The sequence below is a fragment of the Patagioenas fasciata genome, chromosome 1 (genome assembly GCF_037038585.1).
Source record: "Patagioenas fasciata isolate bPatFas1 chromosome 1, bPatFas1.hap1, whole genome shotgun sequence".
Lineage (NCBI taxonomy): Eukaryota > Metazoa > Chordata > Aves > Columbiformes > Columbidae > Patagioenas > Patagioenas fasciata.
In genome coordinates, this window is record NC_092520.1 from 58,324,421 (window position 1) to 58,350,044 (window position 25,624).

At 38.1% G+C, this 25,624-nt stretch overlaps 1 protein-coding gene across 9 annotated transcripts in view; it reads right to left on the reverse strand.

Annotated features, from left to right (window-relative positions):
- Positions 1-2,700: 2,700 nt before the first annotated feature.
- Positions 2,701-25,624, reverse strand: part of FGF14 (fibroblast growth factor 14) — a 409,258-nt gene continuing 386,334 nt past the window's right edge. For all 9 annotated transcript variants that reach the window (XM_065829698.2, XM_065829696.2, XM_065829701.2 and 6 more), the window contains 2 exons: positions 9,301-9,499; positions 2,701-5,546 (listed from right to left, as the gene is read on the reverse strand). In XM_065829698.2, the coding sequence (XP_065685770.1) occupies positions 5,410-5,546; positions 9,301-9,499 (336 nt within the window). In that variant the 3' untranslated portion in view covers positions 2,701-5,409. The remainder of the gene's footprint in view (positions 5,547-9,300; positions 9,500-25,624) is intronic.

Here is a 25,624-nt window from a genome sequence, read left to right on the forward strand (position 1 = left end):
TTTATATACTGAAAGACTGTAAGATGATTCTTGTCTCTAGTTAGAATTAAAAAAAAATATCAACTGCAACATTTTGGCTACTGCATGGGTCACATAGCCATGGCATTTCAAAAAGTGTTATCCAAGTTGTTTGTTTAGGTACATATGGAAAAACATTAGAATACTCTTAAGATTGCTGCTGTCAGTGGTTCATTAGGATATAAATTATTGAACAAAATTGTGCTATCACTACAAACCTTAAAGCATTAACTAAGAGTTCTAAAAACATAATGTATACTTAAATCCCTTTCCAATTTTTGTTTTCTCTTTCTTATAATGTTGCTTGAACATTCCCCTCACTCTTCATGCTGAAGTAACTGGTGATGTAACTCCCAGCAGATGTTTTGTGGCTCATTTCCTAACCCAAAAAAATAAGATCAGAAGGAATAAGATTATTATTTCACGTATGTGAAAATAATAGCTGTATTAATAAATTGTGATTTTACACCTCATTCTCTGTGATGGGAATTCCAGATATGTAAACTATAAAAGCAGGAAGAGGTGTAAGGGAGTGAAACATTCTGCTTGATTCTCCATATCTAGTGACTGTAGAAACTTGCTTCCTGGCCTGTGGCAAAAGGCAGTTCTAGGTGGCAAAACCAAATTGGATTAATGGGGATTTTGTACTGGCTAGATTGATAAACAGAAGATATTTCAGCCTTGCTTTCTTCTTAGGAGAGAAAGAACAAAATCCAGAAGTGTGCTAAATGCTTCGACAATAGACTTGCAGGATTATGCCAATTGTATATCATATATCCGTAATATCACCTATAAAGCAGCTGTGGATTGAGATCCTTCTATACGTTATTAAATTACTTATGATCCTTTTTATCCTGGCCATACTCTCTTTTAGAAACATGTAGAAGTAAGTTTAAGCATGTAGCTGATCTGACATTTCTGATGCACTGCCCCTGCATCTTCACAGAATGACATTTTGTTTTGTAGTTAAATGATACTGGGATGAAGAAAGCTAAGTTGAATGTTTCTGTGAATAGGTAATAGGACAAAAATTTTATAACATCTTTAAAAATAAGTCATAGCGTTTGCGTTAGTCATCACAAAAAACACCCTGTTATTAGACATTTAAAATGCGTTGCATGGAATATGAGTTTATCTAAAGGGACATTTAAAAGAAAGATGACCTCCTTACTTAGTCTCATTTTACTTGCATTCCCATTTGAATGGAGTTGGATAATTTCTTCTTCATACTAATAAAGAGATGGATTGGCAAGACACATTTTTAATGCATGGACCAGACCGCCTGCTTTCATACCTCATTGCTCATGGTGGTTTTAAACCAAGAGAAAGAGTTTCCCAATATATATAAGAAAAAGTCAGAGTTCTTAGTGTTTTTTCAGGTATACACCATAGTCCAAGTGAATTACTTTAATTTATATTTGGAGAGGAAGGGGGTTTGTTAAGAACCAGCCTGACTCTACACAAGTAAAAGTTTATGAAAATGAAAGTATATTAAAAATTATTGGAGACTGGCTAAAAAATGCAGCAAATTAAGCAAAAGCTGTGTTATGTGAACTACAAAGCACTTAAAAGCTATAGACACCTTTCTATAGGCTCTTCGCATGAGCAATCTCATAAGGATTCTTGTGCATTTATAAAATTTTTGAAGTACAACAAAATGATGCTTTGCTGAAGTAGTTCATATCTACGTAAAACTGGATGTCTAAAACTGTGCAGGTGTGGCTGATTTAGTTAAATAGAACTGTAGCTGAACTACAAATTAAAAAAAAAAGGAAAGGAAAGTGAAAATTACTATGTGCAGTGTTAACATATGAAATGGTAAAATGAGGTTGGATTGCTGTGCAAACAGTCTCTCAGAGTTTAGATAAAACCTAGAAGAAGAACAGAACACAAAGCAAGCATGCAAAAGATCTGGAACGCTGCAGATTCACAAACAGCTGGACATATAAGTACAAAAAACCCAATCTGTAAATACAAATTGATTCCGTCAGGTTTACTGTACAGTACTTTAGTAGTAACAGACAGTTGAAAACAGCTTTCACTTAACAGCAAAGTTAGTTTTAGAGGGAAGAAAATGGTGAAGTCTCATCCTGGAGAACAGCAAGAGAGGTATTATATTAAGGAGCTGAAATTTTCTTTGGCATGGTAAAAGGGGAGAACTGAGTTTGCCAAACTATTTACATGAAGTTTCACCATCCTGTGGCCAGTGCAATGGTGTTTTGCACAGTCTACTTCTTACATAAACTTTTTTTGTTGTTTTCCAGTATGCCTTCATATAAATGTTTTATTCATGTGGAATCTGTGTATACAACAAATAAGAATAAACACAAACTGTACAATGCAGACAACCTCTTTGCATATATGTATGTAAATTCAGTAATACAGACCAACAGTTCTTTGACAGACACAACCTACTACATGCAGTTGATCCTTGCCATCCTCTTCCCATGCAACAAGTGAGACAAGTAACAAAATTAATGGAAGGAAAAAAAAGCACAAAGACCCCTTTGCTGTGTTGAAACAGACTGTAGAAAAAATATTTTTAGGACACCTAGTCATTGGATTAAACACACATCTGGATTTAGCCCATAGAAACAAAACCAGAAAATAATTTTTAAAATACTGTATTTCCCATATGTACTAACTGCTTACAAAAATTAAATCTGGCCTTAATTATAGCCCCCCCCACCCCCCCAACAGGTTCACAGACTGTAATTACTCAGGATAAAAAGTTTAATGTTGAAAACATTACTTATGTAGCATTGGGCCATGAACCAGAACCTCCTTGCATGGCTCAGCCAGATCTTCAGCCCCATTTCTCCCCAGACTTTTACGGTAGGAGGGAAAAAGATGGCTGGATGGGACAAGAACACATTTTCCCTCCTCATGAACTCTTATGAGGTTCAGGTGAGAGCGAGAATGCCACCTTCAGCTGTATTATTTTACTCAAAATTTTGTGAAGTGCTCCTCTTCTAATTGTAGGAAGGCCTGGGACCTCCTCTACAACCAGCAGATAGTACAATGTTGAGGCTGCTGCCTCTCATGGGTCCTCCAGATGCAGGGCAAGCCCCCAGTCACCATGTGAGTTGCTTTGGTTTTGTTTTTTTTTTTCTCAGGAATGGTGCACAAATCCCCCTGGACCAGATGGGATGAGAAGGGTGCACTGAAGTTTCTATAAAGCGTGATTTTCCCCATGCACACATATTGAGTGCTTGTGGGCAAGGGCACAGTCTAAGTCAAAGTTTCCTTGTGTTTTTATCACAGTATTAAAGCAGGTTTGTATTTTTTTCCTCTACATGGAGGGTGGGCTTCATGCTTAACTTATTCCCTCCCTAGAAAGACCCAACATCAAGTATTAGCTTCCTGTTCTCATATTACATTTATAAACAAGGAAGTCTGGCCTATGGAAAAAAAATCTAGAATTTAGCAGCTTTACAGTAGCCTCCTTAAAGAGTGCACTAAATGTTGCTTATAAAAACAGAACACATTTGAAAACTACCATGAAGAGTTCATTCAGACTGAATCAGTTGTTCAGCTGAGCAGACAGGGTGTTGAAATAACCAGCGGTCTCTGTTAGGGAGTTCAGCACAAAGATGCGATAAAACAAATTGCCAGAAATACAGTGCTAAAAAAGGAATGCATTATTTCCTTTTTTTGTCTTCGAATATCAAGGTAACAGCAAGAGGCCAAGAGAGCCTCGCCACACAGTTTTCCAAACTGAGTTACAGTTTGGTTCTTGTTGCCCTTTCTGAGAAACGAATACCTTCTTAAGCATAGAGAGTGTATCCATGATGTTAGTCTTCTGAAAGCCTGTGACTAAGTGTGCAACACTTCAGTGGCATCTCTGTGGCATTCTCTAAATCTTCCTCACTACTCCTAACATTGGTTTAATTGTTCACAAGTGACAAACTCAAAGGGTTGGTGTTGTTCCTGGTAACATGATCCAAGGCTTCAATTTCATGAAGTTTTTGATTTCGTCTAGGTTCATGTAGGAGAAAGTACAGTGTACAGAGATCAAGGCAAGGCACCTTCAATCTAGCAATTTGGTGGGTATATTATCCAAGGAAGCTGGGTGGAGGTATGTACTGGGATATCAGTGAGATACATAGGACCAGACTTCGCATGCTGAGCTAAAAATAAAAATAAAGTTTTGTAATATATCCAGTTTTAAAACTTTTTTTTTTTTAAAACACCAGAAATATTAAACTATAATTTGTAACTACCCTTTGCATTGGTGCTGCAAAAAAGAACACAACAACATCCTTGCCCATGCTTTGCTAAGTAGGTGTGGGGATTCAGCCAAAAATAACAATGGCATTAAGTTGAGTTCCTTAAAAACAGGAAAGGATTATATTTGAAATGGGTTTAGGTAGCGCAATTCTGGCTAGTCTTTTTTTTTTTTTTTTTTTTTTTTAAATCGGTGGTGTTTTTTTTTTTTTTCAAACAATGAAGATTCAGTAGATGAAAAATGAGCCTTAATTCAGGCCTACAAGGCCTATAAAATTCTTTGGACCCACTTTTCCAAAAATGAGCGGGTCTTGCTCGCTGGGCAAGGCAAATGTTACCATTACCAGTAAGCCTGTGATATGTATAAAACACACGCACAAAAAGAAACTATAGGGGGATGCCAAACACTTGGTTCAGAAAACTTCCTGGTGGTTGTGTTTGACACTCTTCCCTCCACTATAATGCCAACCTCAGAAGCACAGTATCTGTTACTAAAGAGTATTCACATTTAATCAATATTGTAAGCCAGAAACAATAATCCTATTCTTTATAGATATAATTTGTAATAAGAGATTTTGAAGGCTTCCTGATTCCCTGATTGCTTTCAAATCTACGCCACTGGCAACACTTAAGTTCTAGAGAAACACAATCCCTGCAAAAGATCACAGACAGTGGAGCGAGCAGCCTTATAAAAAAGGGAAGAAGAGAAATCCATAATAGCACAGGTTTACAGCATCTAACTAGAAATTACTTGATTATTTGTGTGCTACAAAATAGAACTTAAACACATGGATTTTGCTGAAACTGGACTCAAAAAGGGCTTATGGGCAATTGTCAGCAGGCAAGGTATCAAGTGTACTTGTGAAGTATGTCATTCACATGAAGTGTCACAGTCACAGAAAAGATATTAAAAAGGCATTCCAATATCTGGTAGGGCATTCCATGGTCTGAGTTTAGCTGGTTCATCCAGGTGTCTTCTCGTTGTGGGTGGAGCTACATGTTGAGATTTATCTGCTTGCAACAACTCAGTTCAGAAACAGCAACAGGCAAGTCTGTGACTGGCCACAAGCTGCTCCACAGACACTGCAGAGGGGAAGTCTGGCAAGGATAAATCGCTCAACTGTACTCGGGACTCAGTAAGTCATAACACCTGCGAGGATCTGGCTATGTCGTCTTACTCTTGTTAACTGGTTTGCCGCCATTCATTATTGCAGATGCACTTGTGCTTTTACTTGGAGTTACCCCAGCCTTTGGCACCGTTTCTCCAATATCATGCAAAGATGGTTCTCGATACATGGCAACTGAGGGGGAAAAAAAAAAAAGGAGAGACATTTTTAAGAAAGTATCTTATTTAAGAGCTCATCTCAAATAGGACTAATTTTCTACAATAACTGATATTGTAATATTATCCATGTACATCTTGCACGTGAGGGAAACTATTTACTTTGACAGACACTTGTTTCGCATGACTGATAGCTTTGCTTGACCCTCCAAATTTCTCACTTCCTCCATATCTGACTTACAAACACAGTATGCATGCTTATTTAATGGAAACTATAGAAGCCATGGAAATGAAAACCTACTGTTCTGTCTTTGCGTGAGACAGACACACAAAAATGTTCATATATATATATATATGTATATATATACACAAGCATATGTGTATATATATACACACCCCTTAAATAAATATTCTGCGATTTTTAGAAGTAAAATATGATGAGGTAAGACAGATGGTGTTTAACAAATGGGATTATATGATACAGTTGTCTAGACTTAAGGGTTCTTTTTCAGTCCTATGTTGCAAGACTGCACTTGGGACCAGTTCTAGAAAGTCTGTACATCTGTCTTCCAAATCTGAGGAGCTTGGCCATGATCTCTTCAGGTGTGTACTGAAGAAATGCCCAGGACACGGCTGCAGAGAGTACACAAAAGGTTTGGGGTTTTTTCTTCCTCCTTTCAAAAATATATGTAGTAGCCACTGATCTCCACTGCATGTGGAATTGCAGAAAACTCCAAATTAAACTATCCAGTGAATTCAAATTTTGCCCCTGGGTATCGGTCCCTTTCTAACCACATTAAATCCTTTGAGGAAAATACATGTGTTCAATTACCCATCTCCAGCATTAAGCTGCCTTAATGATTAATGCTCTTGGATAATTCAATTTCATTTTCCATGTCACCGAATCAGGTAATATTTCCACTTATACCCAACTGCAGTAGCATTTATTTATATCAGAGCAACATTAAAAGAGATGTCAAAGCAGTCAAAGGAATTAATCATCACACTATGATTTCAGGACTGGCTGTGTGCCGCCATAGAGAGCACAATCCCTTCATCCCTTGGCTAATTAGAGTAGGAGGCAGAAGCATCAAAGTACTGACCTTGATCTTCAATAGTGTGAAGTTTCATCATAAATACGAAGGGCCCGATAGCATCATTAGCTAATCAAATACTTGTTCTAATATTTTCAATGACATAATCTAAATCCTTTGATGGCTTCTGAAAGTCTGAAGTTTATAGAATCATACGACGGTTTGGGCTGGAAGAAACCTTAAAGATCATCCAGTTCCAACCCCTCTTCCATGGACAGGGACACCTTTCACTAGACCAGGTTGCTCAAAGCTCTTAACAATTCCTTAAACAATTCCAGGGATGGAACATCCACAACTTCTCTGGGCAGCCTGTTTCAGTGCCTCACCACTCTCATGGTGAAGAATTTCTTCTCTATAATCTAAATCTAACCTTTTTTCAGTTTAAAGCCATTACACCTTGTCCTATCACTACATCCCCTTGTAAAAAGTCCCTCTCCAGCTTTCTTGTAGGTCTCCTTTAGGTACTGTAAGACTGCTGTAAGGTCTCCCTGGAGCCTTCTCTTCTCCAGGCTGAACAAGCCCAACTCTCTCAGCCTGTCCTCATAGGAGAGGCATTCCAGCCCTCTGATCATCTTCGTGGTCTTCCTCTGGACTCGCTCCAACAGATCCGTGTCCTTCTTATATCGGGGCGAAAGAGCTGGATGCAGGACTCCAAGTGGGGTCTCACAAGCATGGAGTAGAGGGGGAGAATCAACTCCCTCAACCTACTGGTCACACTTCTTTTGATGCAGCCCAGGTTATGTTTGGCTTTCTGGGCTGCAAGTGCGCATTGCTGGGTCATGTCAAGCTTCTCATCAACCAACACCCCCAAGTCCTTCTCCTCAGGGCTGCTCTCAATACATTCCCCACCCAGCCTGTATTTGTGCTTGGGATTGCCCCAACTCATGTGCAGGACCTTGCACCTGGCCTTGTTGAACTTCATCACATGGGCCCACCTCTCAAACCTATCAAGGTCCCTCAGGATGACATCCCTTCCCTCCAGAGTGTCGACTCCATCACACAGCTTCATGTCATTGGCAAACTTGCTGAGTGTGCATTCAGTCCCACTGTACATGTCACTGATAAAGATGTTAAACAGCACCGGTCCCAATACCGTTCCCTGAGGAACATCACTTGCCACTGGTCTCCCCTTGGACATTGAGCCATTGATTGCAACTCTGTGAGTGTGGCCATCTAGCCAATTCCTTATCTACCTGGTGGTCTATCTGTCAAATCCATCACTCTCCAATTTAGAGACAAGGATGTCATATGGGACAGTGTCAAAAGCTTTGCATTATCCCACATGACACCCTTGCATCCGAATTAATCACCTTCCCTACAGTACCTAAGGCTGGTGATGATCTATGTCTTCAGAATGCCCCTATAACTGTGTTTAGGACACTTCTGTTAATTAATTAAAAGAGCTTGATTAAATAACACCGTGACCTACAGAAATATTAAGTCAAATAGCATGAGATCGAACTATAAAGTAAGTGATTATATAGCAGATCCCTCATATTTGATGATTCACATGGGCAATGTAAAGCAAGTTATTTCTAAGCCTTGCCAAAGCCATTTTGATAGTCTGACCATCCAAACATTAATGAAAACAGTAACTTCTTTCCTAATCCATATGAATTGTTGTTGCTTTTAAAAATGCACTGGCTTTCCCTCCCTACATTTCTTATAATTCAATATAAAGGGATTGACATATAAAGTATCAACATTGTTGACAGCTGATGAAAATACTGTAAGCTTTTGAAAGATGATGAAAGCACAAAGGCATCAACCTGAGTTCAAACATGAAGTTAAAACACAGGATTATTCAGATTCTTTCCTTATGGTGAAACTCTGAAACATTTAAAAAACTGATCTTTAGTCAAAAATTTCAAGTTAAAATGTTAGAAGAAATGGGACTGCTAACTAAAGCATTGCTCAGATATGTGTTTTCATATGTTAAGTAACAAAATAATTTTCAGAATGACTGAGGCTATGTGTAGCAATAATATCAGTGAAACTTGGAATGCCATTAGGACAAGAAGCAAAAAGCAGCATAGGTTTATAAAGGCCTGCAGAATACATAGGGGAACTCAAAAGTTCCGAGATATAAGTGAATGTATTTTTCAGAGAACATGTGACATCATTTTAGTGTACAAGGTTAGTATGACTTTTATTTGCTTCTGTCTTGGTTTAAAGGCCAACTTACACAAGTTCTGTGAATTACATCAACTGGCTAAGTAATACAGTATGATTTATTTCACAAGGAGACCTTTGTGTTTTGTATTAGAAAGTTTTTACTTAGAAATACTGACATTTCATCCATTCCCTTTATAACTCCCAATTATCCTACAATATCCATTATTTCATTCTGCTTAATGAAAGGACTGTTTTCTCACTGCAAGACTCACAACAGCTTTTGTCCCTACTGAGAGAATGTTTTAAAACCAGCCCAATGCACTTCCACAAAGTATTTATTTTCTTAAAAAATGACCTCTTAATTCCTAGTAAAAAATGTTTTACATATTCTCTTTCTAGCATTACTATGCCGAAACATGGAACTGCTCCATGAATCCTGGGGACTGTCATTTGGAATGGCCCCTGTACAGGGCACGCACATTCGCAAAGGGTATTTTAGAAACCATTCCCTCTTCTTCTTGTCAGATTTATAGGAGGATCTGCCAGTGATGGACTGAACCTCACCTTCTAATGGCTTGGGTAGAAAATGAGCTGCTGGTTTTGTTTTCTTCACTCTGTTTCCTTTCATGACCTGCCCTTCTTTGTTCAGCCCCAAGAACCAGGCTCTCCCGGACTCCTGTTGTCTGTAGAGCATGGATGAGTAGATTACATAATAATTTTCAAAAACAGACTCCTTGAATTTGCACTCCGGTGTAAAAAGTTCCTGTGGAAGGAAAAGTAAATGTTAAATAATATCTCTAAAGTGTGTCTTCTGTTTTGTTATATTACAAATACCTCTTGATAAGTTTAATATATGACTTATAATAAGGTTCTGCTTTGAAACCAGGAGATCTGTCTTCCTCTAGAAGACCTCCAGGTGAAGTTATTTCACCTCTTATGGATGTCTCTTGTTTTCCCATCTGTGCAACAGCGATTGTATATTTTCAAAGTAGAGAGGAAGCAACACAGACATAAAAACATTATTTAAAATACAGGCATAATTATTCTTGTGTGTATTTTTTCTAATAGGATACCCTTGTAAAGATTAAGAAAGTCTGTGCTAAGATAGCATTAATGAGAAAACAGGTTTTGCATTTTAACATACTAAATGCAACAAACTCCCTCTATGGTTTGTAATAACTAATATTTGATGTTTAAAAAATGCTGCTACTAATATTAAAATATATATCATTTCCTATAATATGCATGGCATAAAACAACACAGGAAGACACTATTTTAATGTACAGCTTTCTATATAAAGAAAAATAATTTCTATTGATAGTCTCAGTATTCATCCTTAAAGTGGAATGCTTTCAGAAGTCACATTCAGTAACAGAGCAGTTGTCCTAAACTCCTGCAACCAAGTAGCCAAATTACATTTTTTAGAAAATAGTACAACTAACAGTAACAAAATAAATGTTGTGAACATATATTGAGACAGATTTTACCAAAATCCTTTGAAAAAAACCCAGAAAGTTAACAAGCAAATAAAACCACATTTAAAATATCACAAGAAAATGAGATTGTGTGTGAATGTGATTTTTCAGTCCTTGGACCCGTCTGCTGAAACCTGTGGAAGAGAGTCCCATCATGAAAGGAGAACATAGATGTGGGAAAACAGGAGGTGGCTTGATAAGCTTTCGGAGCACAAAGTTCTCAGCCCTGAATCCCCCCTCTTTTTTTTATATATTTATAGCTCTTTCAGTTATCTTGCCCAAGAAGTAATAATCTGGAAATTTCATTTCTCCATTCACAGTATTTATTTATTTAGTTATTTTTTTCTCCTGGTCTCATGTAGTCCTGAGTCAACACTCAGCAGGTCATGTATTTTCAGGATCTCTATGCCATCCCCAGCTACCTATATATTGCAAAAAAATCACATTTGTTTCCATCACAGTTTTTCTTTCTGGAAATCAAAGCACTTAAAGAGACAGTTCCCCATGCCGCAAAGCACAGATGAAGTCCTTGTCTGAATCTGCACTCAGTGTCACGTAGTGCACAGCTAAGTTCTCCTGAGGTTATGGGATGCACAGTATTTGTATTGCCATGGCTTAAGGTACCACCTGTCAGCAAAGCTGTCTTGATGAGTGCTATTAACTTTCTAAATTATGGAACAGCATTTAAGCTCAAATAAAAAGAAATAATGTGTTTTATCCCGCCACAGACTAAAAGCTGTTACTTCAGCAGCTGGGAAATAACTGGTGAACCTGCTCTAAAACAGGTTGCTTTGTGTGAGCAAGTACACTTAGTGCCTATAGGTCACACTCATTTACAGGATGCAAAAAATATTCCCTGATGTGTGTGATGGCCATCTGTATGCACTACCATTTCTTCACCACCTATGTGCACAGTTGTTTTTATTATATACACATGCAGAAATTCAGACAGAGTCTGTCCTGGAGGCATCAAAAGCTAACGATGGGAAACACCTTAACTGCACCTTCTCCTTTGCCATGGGGCTTTTTCTCTCTCTGTTTCCAGGCTTTAAGACATCTGTTGTTTGTATTACTCTCTTTTCTCCTCCACTGATTTCAAATCACAGAAGGGCTCAAGGAGACTCCAAATGACACCAGAAGGTGGGTGGCACGCTGGAGGGAATGCCTGCTAAAGCCTTGTGCAAGCGTTTGCATGCGAGTCATGTTCCTCGGCTGTTGGAGCAGCAGATGCTCATCAGGAAGTGCCTGCACAGCTCTTCTCATTACCTGCTTCACCGCAAATCCTACCCTCTGTGTTCCCCACTGAGTTGTACTTCCTTGTAAAGCTCAATTACCATAAACACTACTTCTTAGCCAAGACTCACGTTTTGCTATAAACAAAAGCAGTTTGTCATTCCATGCTCCTCCGTACTAGAGAGGATTGGCTCCCTGTAAATGCTATTTGTGTGTTTTCACAAACAATATCCATTAGGACACTGAAACAAGACTCCTTTAAATCACATCCCCCTCCCTGAATTGGACCTGGCTCTTCCCTCTCATTTCTTTGGTACATAAAGTGGTGTTTCTGACAGTGCAAAGCACATGGAGCTGTAGGTATTTACTATACCAACTCAAAAAAAAATGGATGATGTCAACATAATTACTTGGCTTTCCTGGATGTGGACTGATAGACTGGATAAACTGGTGTCATTACTACTTCTTAGTTATGACAAGCACAGTAAGAGTCTGCTAATTTTTTGGGGGGGCATATGAGGAAGAGCAAAACCTGAATACTGTATTCTGCCGAAAAGTACTGCAGCTATCCTACTCCAGATGTCTGTGCAGCATAACAGCTTTGGTTAGCTTTGCATTTGCCCAGTATACTAGGATGAAATTCTACCTGGGATAAACTCTCAGTCAAAAGTCACATATGTTACATTAAAGCAGGGTAATAGATCCCCTGATGTGGAGAGTATTCATGAATGAAAATTAGGCACCTGATGATGACTATGCTGAACTGCAACCACCAGTTTCTCTGAGGAAAGAATCACTCAGAGACTTCTGAAATGGGCACCTTTCCTGGGGTTCAGGTGGAAAGTGAATATTTCTAAGTTATGAGTGACATCTAAAGCCTTGCTTCAGACACCATCTCAGCTGGCTGAAAAGTTGTAAGCCTCTATATTTTCTTCAGTAAAGCAGCCGTGACACCTAAAATGCTGTTTCTGCATGTACCCTGGCCAAATCTAGATCTGTACACCTAAGGCTCAACCCAGTAAGAACTCACAGAAAATTACTAATGTGCTAACAGGACCAACTTTAAATAACAAAAACAACAAAACAGCCACAGCTGACCCTATTCAAATCCATTGCTGGAGGGAAACGCAGTAAAATGGCATTTTAGAAGAGAAACTCAGTGGTGAGGGGACTCCCCTAGGCTACCTGCCTGTCTGTATCTGACCTGAAGGAACACAAATCTGCATCTGGCTGACATGAAACATTTAGATCTTCCCTGCAAGAATGACTTTTTGGGGTGTGATTCCAGTACAAATTTTACATGTTATATTAGGAAGTGAATTAATAAATTGCAAAAGCAGACATGACTTGCAAACAAGAACCTGTGCTCAGGATTTCTCTTCCAAGGTCAATGCCCAAATTTAACCCGTAGTCTTATATAAAAGGCAGCTTTCTCCTGTCAAACCAACATTTGAAAAATAAAGAATGTGCTAGCTGACAATTTCCAAAACCCCAGGAGTGGGTTCTGGCTGTAAACTGCAATCTGATACAGCTTCCTGGGTCCTACAGAAGTGAAGGGTTTTTAAATTGCGCCTTGCTGAGAAGAATTTTCACTTGGATATTTTTGCCAGCTTCCCATCAAGCTTTTGCTTGATGTGAGTCCTGTTTGGAGATGTTTTAATTCTCCTGGTTGCTCTAGCATTAATAAGTATCACAACACACAGGTTGTGGTTCAGCCTCTTGGAATCAAGAAGTTCTGTCAATGAGTAGTTCTTAGTTTTGGGGTCCTCACCAAAACTCAACGTTGTAGTATTATTATAGTGGAGCCTTAGCTCATCAAGTCATGTAGTGGTGTCAGAATCTACTTTAATTTAAGAACAAAACACACACAAAATAAATAAAAAAAGAACCATTATCCACTCTCAGACTTCAGAGTGCCTGAATCAAGGAGCTCAGGTTGCCTGTGTTGTCAACATGGAGATATAGGGATTGCTGGAAAGCAATTTGGATGACAACTGAGATGAATTCCCTACCAAGTAACACCTTTCTGTCAATCAGAGGCTGAAATCTGACATGATGAAGCTTCTGAAGCTCCATGCTCCTGTTTCCCTGAAAATAAGACAGGGTCTTATATTAATTTTTTGCTCCAAAGATGCTTCCTTTTTTTTACATGTATAGCTGCCTGGACACTATTTAAATTGACTTTTTTTAATGAACTGTAACCAGAGCTCATTTTTGTAGTATGGCTTATACTTGGAGGATCATCAAAAATCCTGAAAAATCATGCTAGGGCTTATTTTTGTGGTAGATCTTATTTACAGGGAAACAGGGTAATCAGTAATATGGCACAGTAGCAAACAGCTGTAGTTCAAAACCAAAGTACGGCAAACCTCACTGTCCCACAAACATTGAGTAAATGAGAATATTTTAATATCAGTGTAACTTCCAATGGCTGGGTTTTCACAATCTAGCCTATTCAATTTATCTTGCTTTAGTGAAGTTGCACATATCCATTTGTAGCCGTGGTCTTTCACTTAAAATAATCCTCACAAAGCATGGACTTTTTCTGTTAGAGCACTCAGAAAAAAGAAAGAATTATGCAGCTATGGACAAGACACCAATGCTGTGAACCACTGAGTTACAGGCTGTTTCAAAAAGATGGACCCAGTCTGCAATCACAATATCTCTGCAACCATGAGCTATCAATTATCAGTCTTGATGTTGCCCATACAGCAGGTGGAGGAAACATAGAGAATGTATAAAAAGGTTACTAAAACTTGATAACTCATTAAACCGTTTGCAAATTTTTGTATAATTGTAGCATATTGGGTCAATCTCTTCGAAACACCCTGCACAAAGTAAAGCCTAGCATGACAACACAGCTAGCCACATAGCTTCTAGATACTGTTTAAATACTGAAATTTTACACTATAACTCTGTCCAGTATGTCAACCAATAACAAACTGTCAGATTTGAACAAGAATTAACCTCCCACTGCACACCAGGAGGGACAGCGTACGTCCACAGCTCCACCACCATCACCAAAATAGGCAGTGCCAAGGACAATGGCTCCTAAAAAATTTGCCTGACCCTTCAAGGCTCTATAAATTTGCTTTTTATTCTGAAATATAGGAAAGAAGTGTATTGTTCTAGTTACAGTTCACAGAAGTGGTACAGCTTGCAGTCAGCCTCTTGAATTGTAGCCAACAGCATCTAAGGAGTCAGCGGATTCCCCTGGACATGGGCACAAGGGGACTGGTTCATCACACCGGGCAGGAAAAGCACAGCTGCAGGCTCAACTAGCTGCAGCTTCTCCTTGGTACAAGTCAGAAAACACAACCGCAGGACAAACTCAAAGAGATTGCCAGGCAAGGAATGGCCAGTCTAATTTAGCACAGTAAAAAAAAAAAGCAAACCTTATTACTGATCCTTTTCAGAAATCAAGATCAGTTGAAAACCTGAAATTATTTATTTAATTCTATTTAGTATTTGCACTTACAAGTCCAGGTCATGGAACAGAACCTCAGTGCTTTGAAAGTACAGGCCAAGTGGAGTCTGTCTGATGTCAATCCAAACAGCGATAGATACAGGGTATAAAAAAAACCCAAAACACCCAAGCTATGCTAGTAGCTGGTTATCCAGCATTTTTTGTAGGAGTGATGACAAAGGAGTTTTAAAGAGAAAGGACAGCACTAGCTCTGTGGAGGTGCGTGGGAAGCTTATACAGAGTGAGAAAACCAGCAAACTCAGCACAAAGGTATTTTGGGGGGTCAGAGGCTAGCGACACAGGCATCAAAAGAAGGAAGAGACATTTTAACAGTGGATAGAAAGGTTGAGAATGACTCATGAAGAAAGGTCTTAAAATTGATGAGAAGCAGTCCATGCTTAATGAGGAGAGAAATACAGTTAAAATAATGAAGCTGAGAGAAACTTTTTAGCAGACTTCCAAATGGAGATTGTGGGGGTGGCACCATATTTCCCGGTGCAGGAGGGGAGGATGCCAGAGTACTTGAGGTGTGAGATGAGGAGACCCCAAAAAACAGCTGCAGTGCTCTAGAAAGGCAAAAGGCCACAACAAAGACATATTGATGCAGCAAGACATGCAAGAGCTGGCGGCTTCACCTGCACATGAGAACTGGAAAATACCTAAGTTGATATTCCTCTGACTTGTTGCACATTGAATTAGGCGAGTTAGACTCCCTTCTTACAGTATACCTGTAATGTATATTTGAAAAATGCTGGTGTAAAAGAAAACGAGGGTTACTGAAGATTTCTCATCCCTAGCACTATTTTTTTTCTCAACTCTTAAGCTGGCCAAAAGGCTACAGTTCAGAATGATCTCGTTCAAGAGTTCCTCTTCAAATGGCAGAAAACCCAGCAACACATCCTTAGGTACTTTATGGATTAAAAGATAAATTGATATTACATTCTTTGTAAATTCAGAAAACCTTTAACTGACCTGAGCCTAAAAGACCCCTAATACAAACACAGTTTTTAAACATAAAAACAAGAACAAGCAAAGCTGGCAGGATTTTCTGCATGTAAATCAGCCAAGTAAGATACCAAGGAAAAGGAGGCTTTAGCTGCCATACTGCAAATCTTGCCATGACTTTACCAACAAAACTTCAAAATAAAAAGCAGGAATAGCTGAACCTGCCATTCCTACAGACACCCCATGAAAGCAGCAAATGCTCAAAAGTCCGTTCACACACTTTCCACCATCTTCAGACAGAAAATTTTCTGAATAGATTACAACAGTCAGGGAATACCATTACTTATGTTCTCTGGAAGATTCCTAAGCACATGGACTTAAAAAAAAAAATAGACCTTGGGATCATGCAGGTAAAAACCAGACATGATCCTTGCCAGATAAAGAATCACTGAGAGTGCAGTAAGGATGCCAACACGTAACAGCAAAACTTTTAGCTATAACTGCTGTCTCATTTTTTATTTTTTAAAAGACCCAAAGATGTGAATCTCACTGCTTCTAAAGGAACAATACACAAGTTTTGACTAAATTTAGGCAAAAGTAAATCTAAATCAATGCTTTTGCAAATATTAGCACTTACTCAACTGGGATTTTAATTAGCAGGGACATGACAGGAAACATTAATAATGTAGCAATTCTTTTATTCATATACATTCGTGAGCACCTAAACAGGTCATAAATAAAAGTCACACAGCACACACAAAGATAAACTAACAAAAAATAGCTTGAACAGATTTCTGTGTGTTTAAGATGGTATTGATCACAGCCTGAATTTGGCTTCATTTTCTGCCCAGATTGAAACAGAAAATAAACCAGCTTGGATTACAAAAACTTCCTTGTTTCATAACAGAAAGGTTGCTTTGCTTACAGCTAGCAGCTATGCTCATGTTAGACTATAATTGATTAAAGGCAATAATATTTTGTATGGAAGGCAGAGCAAATGTTCATCACTTCCATAAGCTTACCATTAGCAAGACTAAACAATGATGTCAGATAAAATCATAATTTTGGTAATAACTCCATGAATGAGCCCAAATTGCTACTTATAAACACTGGCCAGGAGAAGTCTTAGATACCTCTCTCCTCATACACATAGAAGTGCTCAGGTATTTATGTTCTTTTGATGGATACCTACAATTCAGAGTCATCAACTCAGCGGGACATGGCTGAAATAGAAAAAAATTTCCTTCATATAAGCGTTTCTGATATATGTTGTTTAAGGTTGTACAGTTTCATTCCAAAAGTGCACTCATGTTTTGAAATGAAGCCCATCATGCAGATCCAAATCATGACTCTCACATTAGGAGTGAGTTAAGGTTGTTTAAATTCAAATGGGGGAGCAGTCTGGAAAAGGTTACTAATTTTTAAAACTGTCTCCATGGCATTTGTGTGCCCAAACTAGAATATTTCAACAAAAGTTCAAGAGAAGACCTGCTAAAAAATGTTACCTCACCCAAATAAAAGAAGGAAAATCAATTTTGGAAACATTAGCCATAAGCCAAATTGGTAACTATGGGTTTAGAATGGGCTGCAGCCCATGGACAGCCACCATTACAGCATATGGTCAAGTATAATATCCTCCTTTATCCCCAGACATATAAAGCAAGGTGAGATTATTTTTCTGCTTCAGTCCAGCTTTGAACTTTGACAGAAATGTGTATTTTTTGGGTTGAGTACATCCTTGGCTTTAAAGGAAATTCAGCCAAAATCCTCGCACCAGTGAAATGAGATATTTTTTCTCCAAGAACACAATCTCCTCCGCACCTAATCCTCAGCACCCAGCTTTCCTTAAGATCTAAATTTGCAGTAAAAATCTGCTTTCAGGCTTCAGCTTAAACACCAACTATAACTCTATGTTGTATCAACACAGAAAGGCATGTTTTATCTCCTGTACATCATCTGGGAATAAAGAAACCAGTATCAGTAGGAAAGGCATACATCCCAAGGCGTGACTAAGAGAAATCATGTGCATTGTAGGGAATATTTTCTTCTGCTACTGTTATGGGATGTTTTGGAGAAGAATGTGAGTAAACCAGCCTGTCTTTCCTGGTTGGTTCTACTCAAACAGCTATAATTCATTAGCTTGTAGACAGCACCAGGTTCTCAGCTAGAAAAACTCAGTGCCAAGGGAAAAATGGGACAGCACTAAATTAAGTGACTGAAAGGAAGGATTTAACAACAGAACTGTAGAAACAAACCACGATGGTCTGGGAAAGAAATTCTCATCCCATTGCCCATCAAACCGTTGTTCTGTCTCTGAATGAATAATGCAGGAGACATACAGAGTACTCTCAGATTACAAAGCCAACCTTTCCAAATGACAGATTTTAGACAAAATTTTATCCAGACACTTTCAGCCATTACTATAGATTACCTTCTGTAATCTAAATGCCTCTAATAATACAGACTATCATGAAAAAAAAAAAAAATAGTTATTAAAATGACCAAGTAACTCCAAAAAACCCACAGACGCTGACTTTTTCTTACCATATGCCACTCACAAGATTTCTGCTCCTCTGCAGTACACTGAAACGCTGGATAAAGAAAACTGATTCTGGTTTTTTTTGTCACTGCATGACTGGTATATTAGCATTAATTAGCTACTAGTGTGCAGTGTCAGATGGTATGGTATGTTTTCATAAATTGTTACATGGTATTTGTAGACCTCCTTAAATATGATAGTATGACATATCCATATCTACCTACAAATGCAAAAGTACACATAAATAGATGGAAATTCAGAGGTGTTTTGTAAGGTATACTTTAGACTCTTTCAGTTCTACATGTTCCTTCCAGAAGATGTGTGAATTTCTGAAAGTTTTAAATGGGTGTCATTTACAAGCTGAGAAGCTAGAAAAAGTTGCAAGAACACTCAATTTATAAGAAGTGGCCTACTTTAGTGTACTCTTTTTTAATTTCTCTTTTTCTTTACAGTTGTGAGCTTGTTTTTTCCATGTAGGCCTCTTTCATGACCTCTCAGTGCATGAATTATACTGCCTAAAGAATCAGCTATTATACAAAGCAAGTGCTGGAATGAATAAAAATCAACTGGGGTAGGTCGATTATATGCACTTCTTGCTATTGTCTCTTCGTCATCCTTTTGCTGCTTTATACTGGGTGTTCAGATGAAGAAGATGGGATGCAAGCCCAAAGGAACTTCAGTTTGAGAAGACTAGTGCAAAGCAGAACCATTCTGTGATGAATGTATTCAGTTCTCTGAGAAAATTCATTAGTTAAATCTTCTCTTAGTTTAATGACAGAAATGAGCTGCAGTGGACCACTGAAGCCTGGGAAGCAAAGGGAACAGAGGCCACTCTCAGATGTTTGTTGCTTAACCCTTGTTATACAGCAAATACATATTTTAGGAAAAAAAAAAGTAAATTCTTGGCTGTTTTCACTGTGCATCTTCTTGTCCAGCTTTGTCCTTCAGCTGTGGAAGCACAGCCACAAGTATTCAACAGTTTTTCCCTATTTTCTTCCAAAGTAGTTTTCACATATGAAGACAAAGGGCCCCAAATGCATTCTTAGTTCTCCTTCCTTCTCTCCTTTTCCAATGAGAAGGTAGAAAATGATGGAAGCAAAATTTGAAAGATGGCCAAGACCTGACAGGCTGACAGGCTCTTAAATGTTTTGCACTGTTTTCTATTATTCATTTTAATTGGGTGCCAGAGCACTGGAACAGGCTGCCCAGAGAGGTTGTGGAGTCTCCTTCTCTGGAGACACTCAAAACCCACCTGGACACATTCCTGTGTGATCTGCTCTGGGTGAACCTGCTTTAGCAGGTGGGTTGGACTACATGATTTCCCCAATCATTCTGTGGTTCTTTCATAGAGATGGGTGTCTACATCACTGTTTGACTTAAACATAACAGGTCAAGGCACATATGATGGGACACTCAACAGAGTCCTGCCCACCACATAAGGTCTGTCCAGAAAAGGTAACACAAGAGAGAAGTTGCTGTGCTGAAATGATTTCACTCATTAATTAAAAAAAATGCTATATTTCTTGCTAATATTTTGATATACAAGTTCAGAAAATATTTATACATATATATCTCATGCAAGTAGTAATTTTCACTTGCAAGTCCCTTTTCACTTAGTATATTTCAGTTAATCCGGTGATCTAAAATTATTTTTCTTTTATTATGTAATTTTCACAGTATCTATATAACTGTTACTTCAAATATCCATTATCAGAAGAACCTTAAAATATGACGGTTCACACCCAAACATTCAAAAGCAGAATAGTGAATCAATATCAAAGACAAAAGATAATCCATTCTGTCTCCTTTTTTAATTGAACAATTAATGGGAAATAAAATGTCAGCCACTAAAAGGTATTTTTGGAATGGCATCACACTGTTAACCAGTCAGAAGTGGTGAAAGAAAACAAGTCAGACACTTCTGCGTATATCATTATATGTTAAAAAGGCAGAAACTTAATGTATCTCATTAAATAGGAGATAATTACATGCAATTCCTAACACACACTAAGCAGCAATGCTTGTTTTTGTTACGGATGGGTAACAGCAATATCATTATAGACACATCCTGATGCTCAGATAAAATTCCTCTTTTAGCAACCAGCTTATAAAGGTTGATTATGAACAATGTGAATATATAAATATCTGGCAAAACCCATAAAGGTATTAAAATCAGAGTGGTAGAAAAGGATTAGGGTTTTTTACTCGCCTCAATGTTACAATATGCGTTGCAGAACCGAAAAAAGAAAAACATTTGGAGATATTCATAACAACAACAATCTAAGCAAGATTTTTGTCCATAGCTGCAAGTAACTGAGAGATAATCAATGCCACTACTTGCTTGAGGTGTTAAAAATCTGACAGTTTCCCATAAAATCAGTTAGCCTCTTATTCTCAAGACTCTACCTAACTTGTTTGTTATAATATATTCCTATAGCTGTCCTGTGGAAACAAAAATATTAATGTTGCACAGGTAAGAGTATATTACTCCTAGAGCAGCTTCAATCTATTAATGAACAATTCTGATGAATAATGAGATGTACAAATATTCAACTTTTTAACCCTTCTAATCTGCACCTGAGGAGTGCAGACTGCAAAAGCAAAAAAATTGGTTGTTTTTGACATCCACAGTACTCTAATGGGAGGACTAATTCCTCTGTATCCCACTGCTTTCCAGCTGAATTAATTATACCACACCAAATACACAGCAGTTTTTGTAAAGAGGCTCAACTGTGGCAAATATGTTTCCGAGAAAGTGATGAGGTTTTACTCAAGATTATGGTTGCTTTTACTGCTGCTTAGAAGTGAATTTACATCACCTCTGTTCCTGAGAAATACAGGATCTTCCTCTTTGCGGATATTGTATTAAAAATGCATTAGCTATTGACTTGAGTGGCTAATTGCAAATATAAACTGAACTAAAACCCATATATTACTATCGAATGTGTATAAAAACAATTGGAGGCCTAGAATCAGGGTCAAAACTGCAGCCTACTCAAATGAGTTAGTCGATCTGTAACCCACCTTCAGCTGGCAAATGAAACACAATTAATGCACGTATTAAACGTACAATTAATGCATGTTTGATCTTTTGAGGTCCCTTCTAATCCCTAACGTTCTGTGATTCTGTGATTAAGATGTTCCCTACTACATCACCTGTAAGAAGTAGAAACAAACTGCTGAACACAAAGAAAAGACTGTTTTAAGGTCTTAGAAACAACTTATTACTTAATAAAGTAAAAAGCACGGAGATAAAAATATCAGGTATTTTGATTTCCAAGTCCATTTGTAACACAACTCTTCATCGGTTCGCTGAAGCTGAGGACAGTTTTTCAGATCTTTTTTCGCAAGAAAGGTGTGCATCAAGCCATCCCTGCACAGACATGCTGAACTACAAAGGATCACTCAGAAAGGCTGGAAACAGGCTGAACTTCAGCCAGCGGCCTGGATACCCCCAGCTGATGCCTGGTGATGCCTCTCAAGTCGGCTTGATCTCAGTTGTCCTTTCAGAAAGCAATTGCTTTATCTGTAGATTATATGCAATAACTTATCACACAGTCCCTCGCTCTGTAGACCCCACTGGTCCTTGATATCTCGCATAACTTTCCTCTTACACCTTTTTTTAATTGCCTGTGGTTTACCTGAAGAGCTCTGGGGTTGTTTCCCATATTAAAACTCCTGTGTCTTCCTTAGCCGTGTTGCTGAGCCTATGCTTAAGACTGTGCCTATGGTGAGATGTTATTTCTTGTGGCCAAAATGTCCTTCTCACCTTTCATGTCCACCTGGTGGCTGCAGCTCCAGTCAGGGGCTTTTTCCCCAGCAGAGAAATTCAGAAAAGACCATGTGCACACTCTCACTCACACCTTCTCATCCTATAAACTTAATTCTGAACTTCAGCATTGCATCCAAAGGCAACAGAGACATATCCCTAGATTACCTACCCATGGAAGAAGTTCACCAAAATTTCTGTACTTGGTTTTCATATAATATCCTGTCATTCCTCCACACTGGTTCTTTCGTATCCTTTGTTGTTAGTATGTAGTTACATGGCCCTCTTCTGAATGTGCCAGTGTCTCACAGACTTAAAGAAAACCCACCAAAACAAAGCAAAAACAACCCCAAAACAAAGACCAAAACAGCAGAATCAAAAAAAAAAAACTAGTAAGTTTATTATTTCGAGAGAAGCTTGAAGCAGAAAAACAAACAAACAAACAACTCTCAGCAAGGGAAAGAAAAAGATGTTCCACCACTAAACCATGCCTTAATTCCTCCAGAGCAGAGTTCATTGTACCTACTTTTTCTAGATATGCAAACTAATTTATTGACTGCTGTCACATTGACAAGCACTGGCTATGCTTTTATAAGATTGTATCCCTTGCTTACAAGATTGTGGGATTTTTTGTCTTTTTGCATTTGTTGATCGACATTCTGTTTTTCTTGTCCATTTCCTTCAAGTCTTTTAAGAGCCTTTTGAACTCTATTTTCTCTTTTTTTCTCCCACAGTAATCAAAACATCAGCATATTTGAAGTGCTGTTACAGGCCATATGAACTCCTTTTTCCTCAGAATGTCACATTGATTGCACACCTGTTTCTGTGCCTGTAAATGCTGAGGAAAGTATCCATTTACCTTGACCTTAAACTGACATCAAATAGGGCAAAGAACTGACTCCCTGCTTATGTTTTAATCTTTTGAGCTGTAAGCACACAACTCACTTATCCTCAGCTTTATCTGGAATTCCAGTTTCTCCTGCTGTGTCCCAAAGGCATTGCGTGACGTGCATTTACCAAATGTATCAAAACTGCATGTATGTTTTGCGCTTATTCCTACTGAATTGACACACTAAGTTATTAAAATAAAGCAAAGATGCTTAGACTTAGACATATACTTAGAATTAAATTCCTGTTCCGTTTGTTTTAGCTTCTACCTTTCACATCAGTCTGGAAAGATACACACAGTTCCATATAAACCTCTGTGTAAGAGCCTATTTTTCAATGCTTTACCCATCACAACTGAATTTGGTCCTCAGGTTTATATAAAGACATAAATAGAGATGAGTGTGTTCTCGTTTCCCCAAAAATTCCCAGTACTGCTGCCTTCATATAGTCAGCAGGTGATTTTTTTTTTCCTTGCTGCATGTAATTCCTTATAAAACATGATTTTCAACTGTAATCTCATCAAAAGGAAAGATAAAACAAGTAGACTTGAAAGATGCAGCCTAAAAAGGAGACATCAGATTTGTAGGATTTTTTATTTTTTATTTATCTTTTTTTTTTTTTTTCACAAAAGCTTTTGCACCTGTTTAAAGGGGGTAGGGGTGAAAGATAAAAACCATGCATATGATTCACAAATATGTTTCACCATATTGAAGGAAACATGGACCAGAGAAAAGGGGACTTATTTTTCCTGTTCTGCAGTATTTTAAAATTTCTTTTCAATAGAGCTGAACTACACCTCTCATTTGCAAGAAAATATGACAGCTCAGGATGTCATTCAATACCTAAATAAAATATTGTACAGAATAATGGGAATGAAGGAATCAATTCTGTATATCTGTATTAAACCAAACCAAACCAAACCAAACCAAAACAACAAAACATTTCTTCCATATGGAACCAGAATACATTAAATATTGTGGTAGCCTTTAACTCAGATTTTGATACACAAGCAAACAAATACAACCTTTTGATTGGGACTGAAGCAGCTGATTTGACTCAAGAAAGGTCAGGGCTGATCTCAGGGTGCCCAGACCACCCCATCTCTGACTGTGCCCTCTGCCGCTCCAGTGTATCCCTTACAACAAGGGGCATCCCTGCAGAAGTACCTGTTTCCCCAGTGGAACAAAATGTAAATGGGAAACATGCTTTCTGCGTCCATGGTCTCCAGAGGCCAAGGTAAGGACAGAACACAAAAACATTGTAAAATGTGGAAACCCAATGATTTTTTGAAGAGTAAATGAAAAATGAACAAAGAAAGGGTGATTCAACTGCAATAAATGTAAGATTTTCCAAACTATTTTCTGTGTAATGTTGCCTTGTTTTCTTTCTCCTTCTTTCTTTTTTTTTTGTTTGTTTGTTTGTTTGTTGTTGTTGTTGTTGTTGTTGTTTTTAAAGATAAATTTGGCTCTGAGTTTTAATTTGTCATCAATGGTGTTTCCTCAGGACTTTGTTCATGCCACTTCCTTTCCTTTACAAAGACTTTAGACAGCTATTGAAAAAAAGCACTGAGTTTCAGGACTATTACCTATTATTCTGTTCAAATATCAGATTTCTACAATGGGCTGAGTATACAGATGTGGGAGAACAACAGTAAGGAGACCAAGTCTGCTCATAGAGGGTTGGAGCTACTATATCTCAAATACCAAAATTGAAATTGCAGAGACATTATAGGAGAAATCAACCAATAGAACATGCAGCTGAGAGTAGTAAACTTCCAGCAAGTGGCACACCTGTTTCTTCTGCCTCCTCTCTTTGCCTGTCAGCTCTTTTAAATTGTTTGTACTTTTGAACTAACTAAAAGCAAAGAAAGAAGAAAAAAAAAAAAAAAGCCAAAACATCTAGATATTTTGGAAATGTGAGCAACTTTTTACTACATAATTTACAATATTTTAGTGGAGATATATCACTTGGCTATACCAGGGTTAATTCTTTATATGCTGAAGGTCTCAAACAGCTGGAAACAAAGAAAATTCTTCTATGCGCTTCTTAACTAACGATCATCTATCAGACCTACTAGTGCTTAAAACAATATGACAGCAGCAATGTGTTGGGTAGTTTTGCAAACAATCACGCATACTCTTGCTATTAAGAAATACATATTTCTTTTAAAATCGACATTTAAAGGGAGGTCAGTTTGTGGTACAACTTGTGTGGATTGCTGACAATGTAACATCTCTTTGGCATTTAAGACCTGGTCATCTTCACTGATATATCATCTTGAGATTCAGTATTTCACCAAACATTCAGAGGTACCAGTGAGAAGCATCATGATATTTGGGAAATCTCAAGGTGCAGAGGAGGTAGCTTGGCTCTGAAGTTACAAACGAGACTGCTCAGAGGAAGAAGAAACCCTCTTCTACAGGTTGTGCATAGATGGGATGCTCTGCCAGTGGTTAAAGATGAGTGCTGGTGCTGGGAGCTGCCCCTGCATGTGTGCGGGCAGGTTGGTTCTGGAGAACCATCAGCCTGTGACTTGAACTCTCTTATGGAAAAAAGCAGCAATTAAAACAAT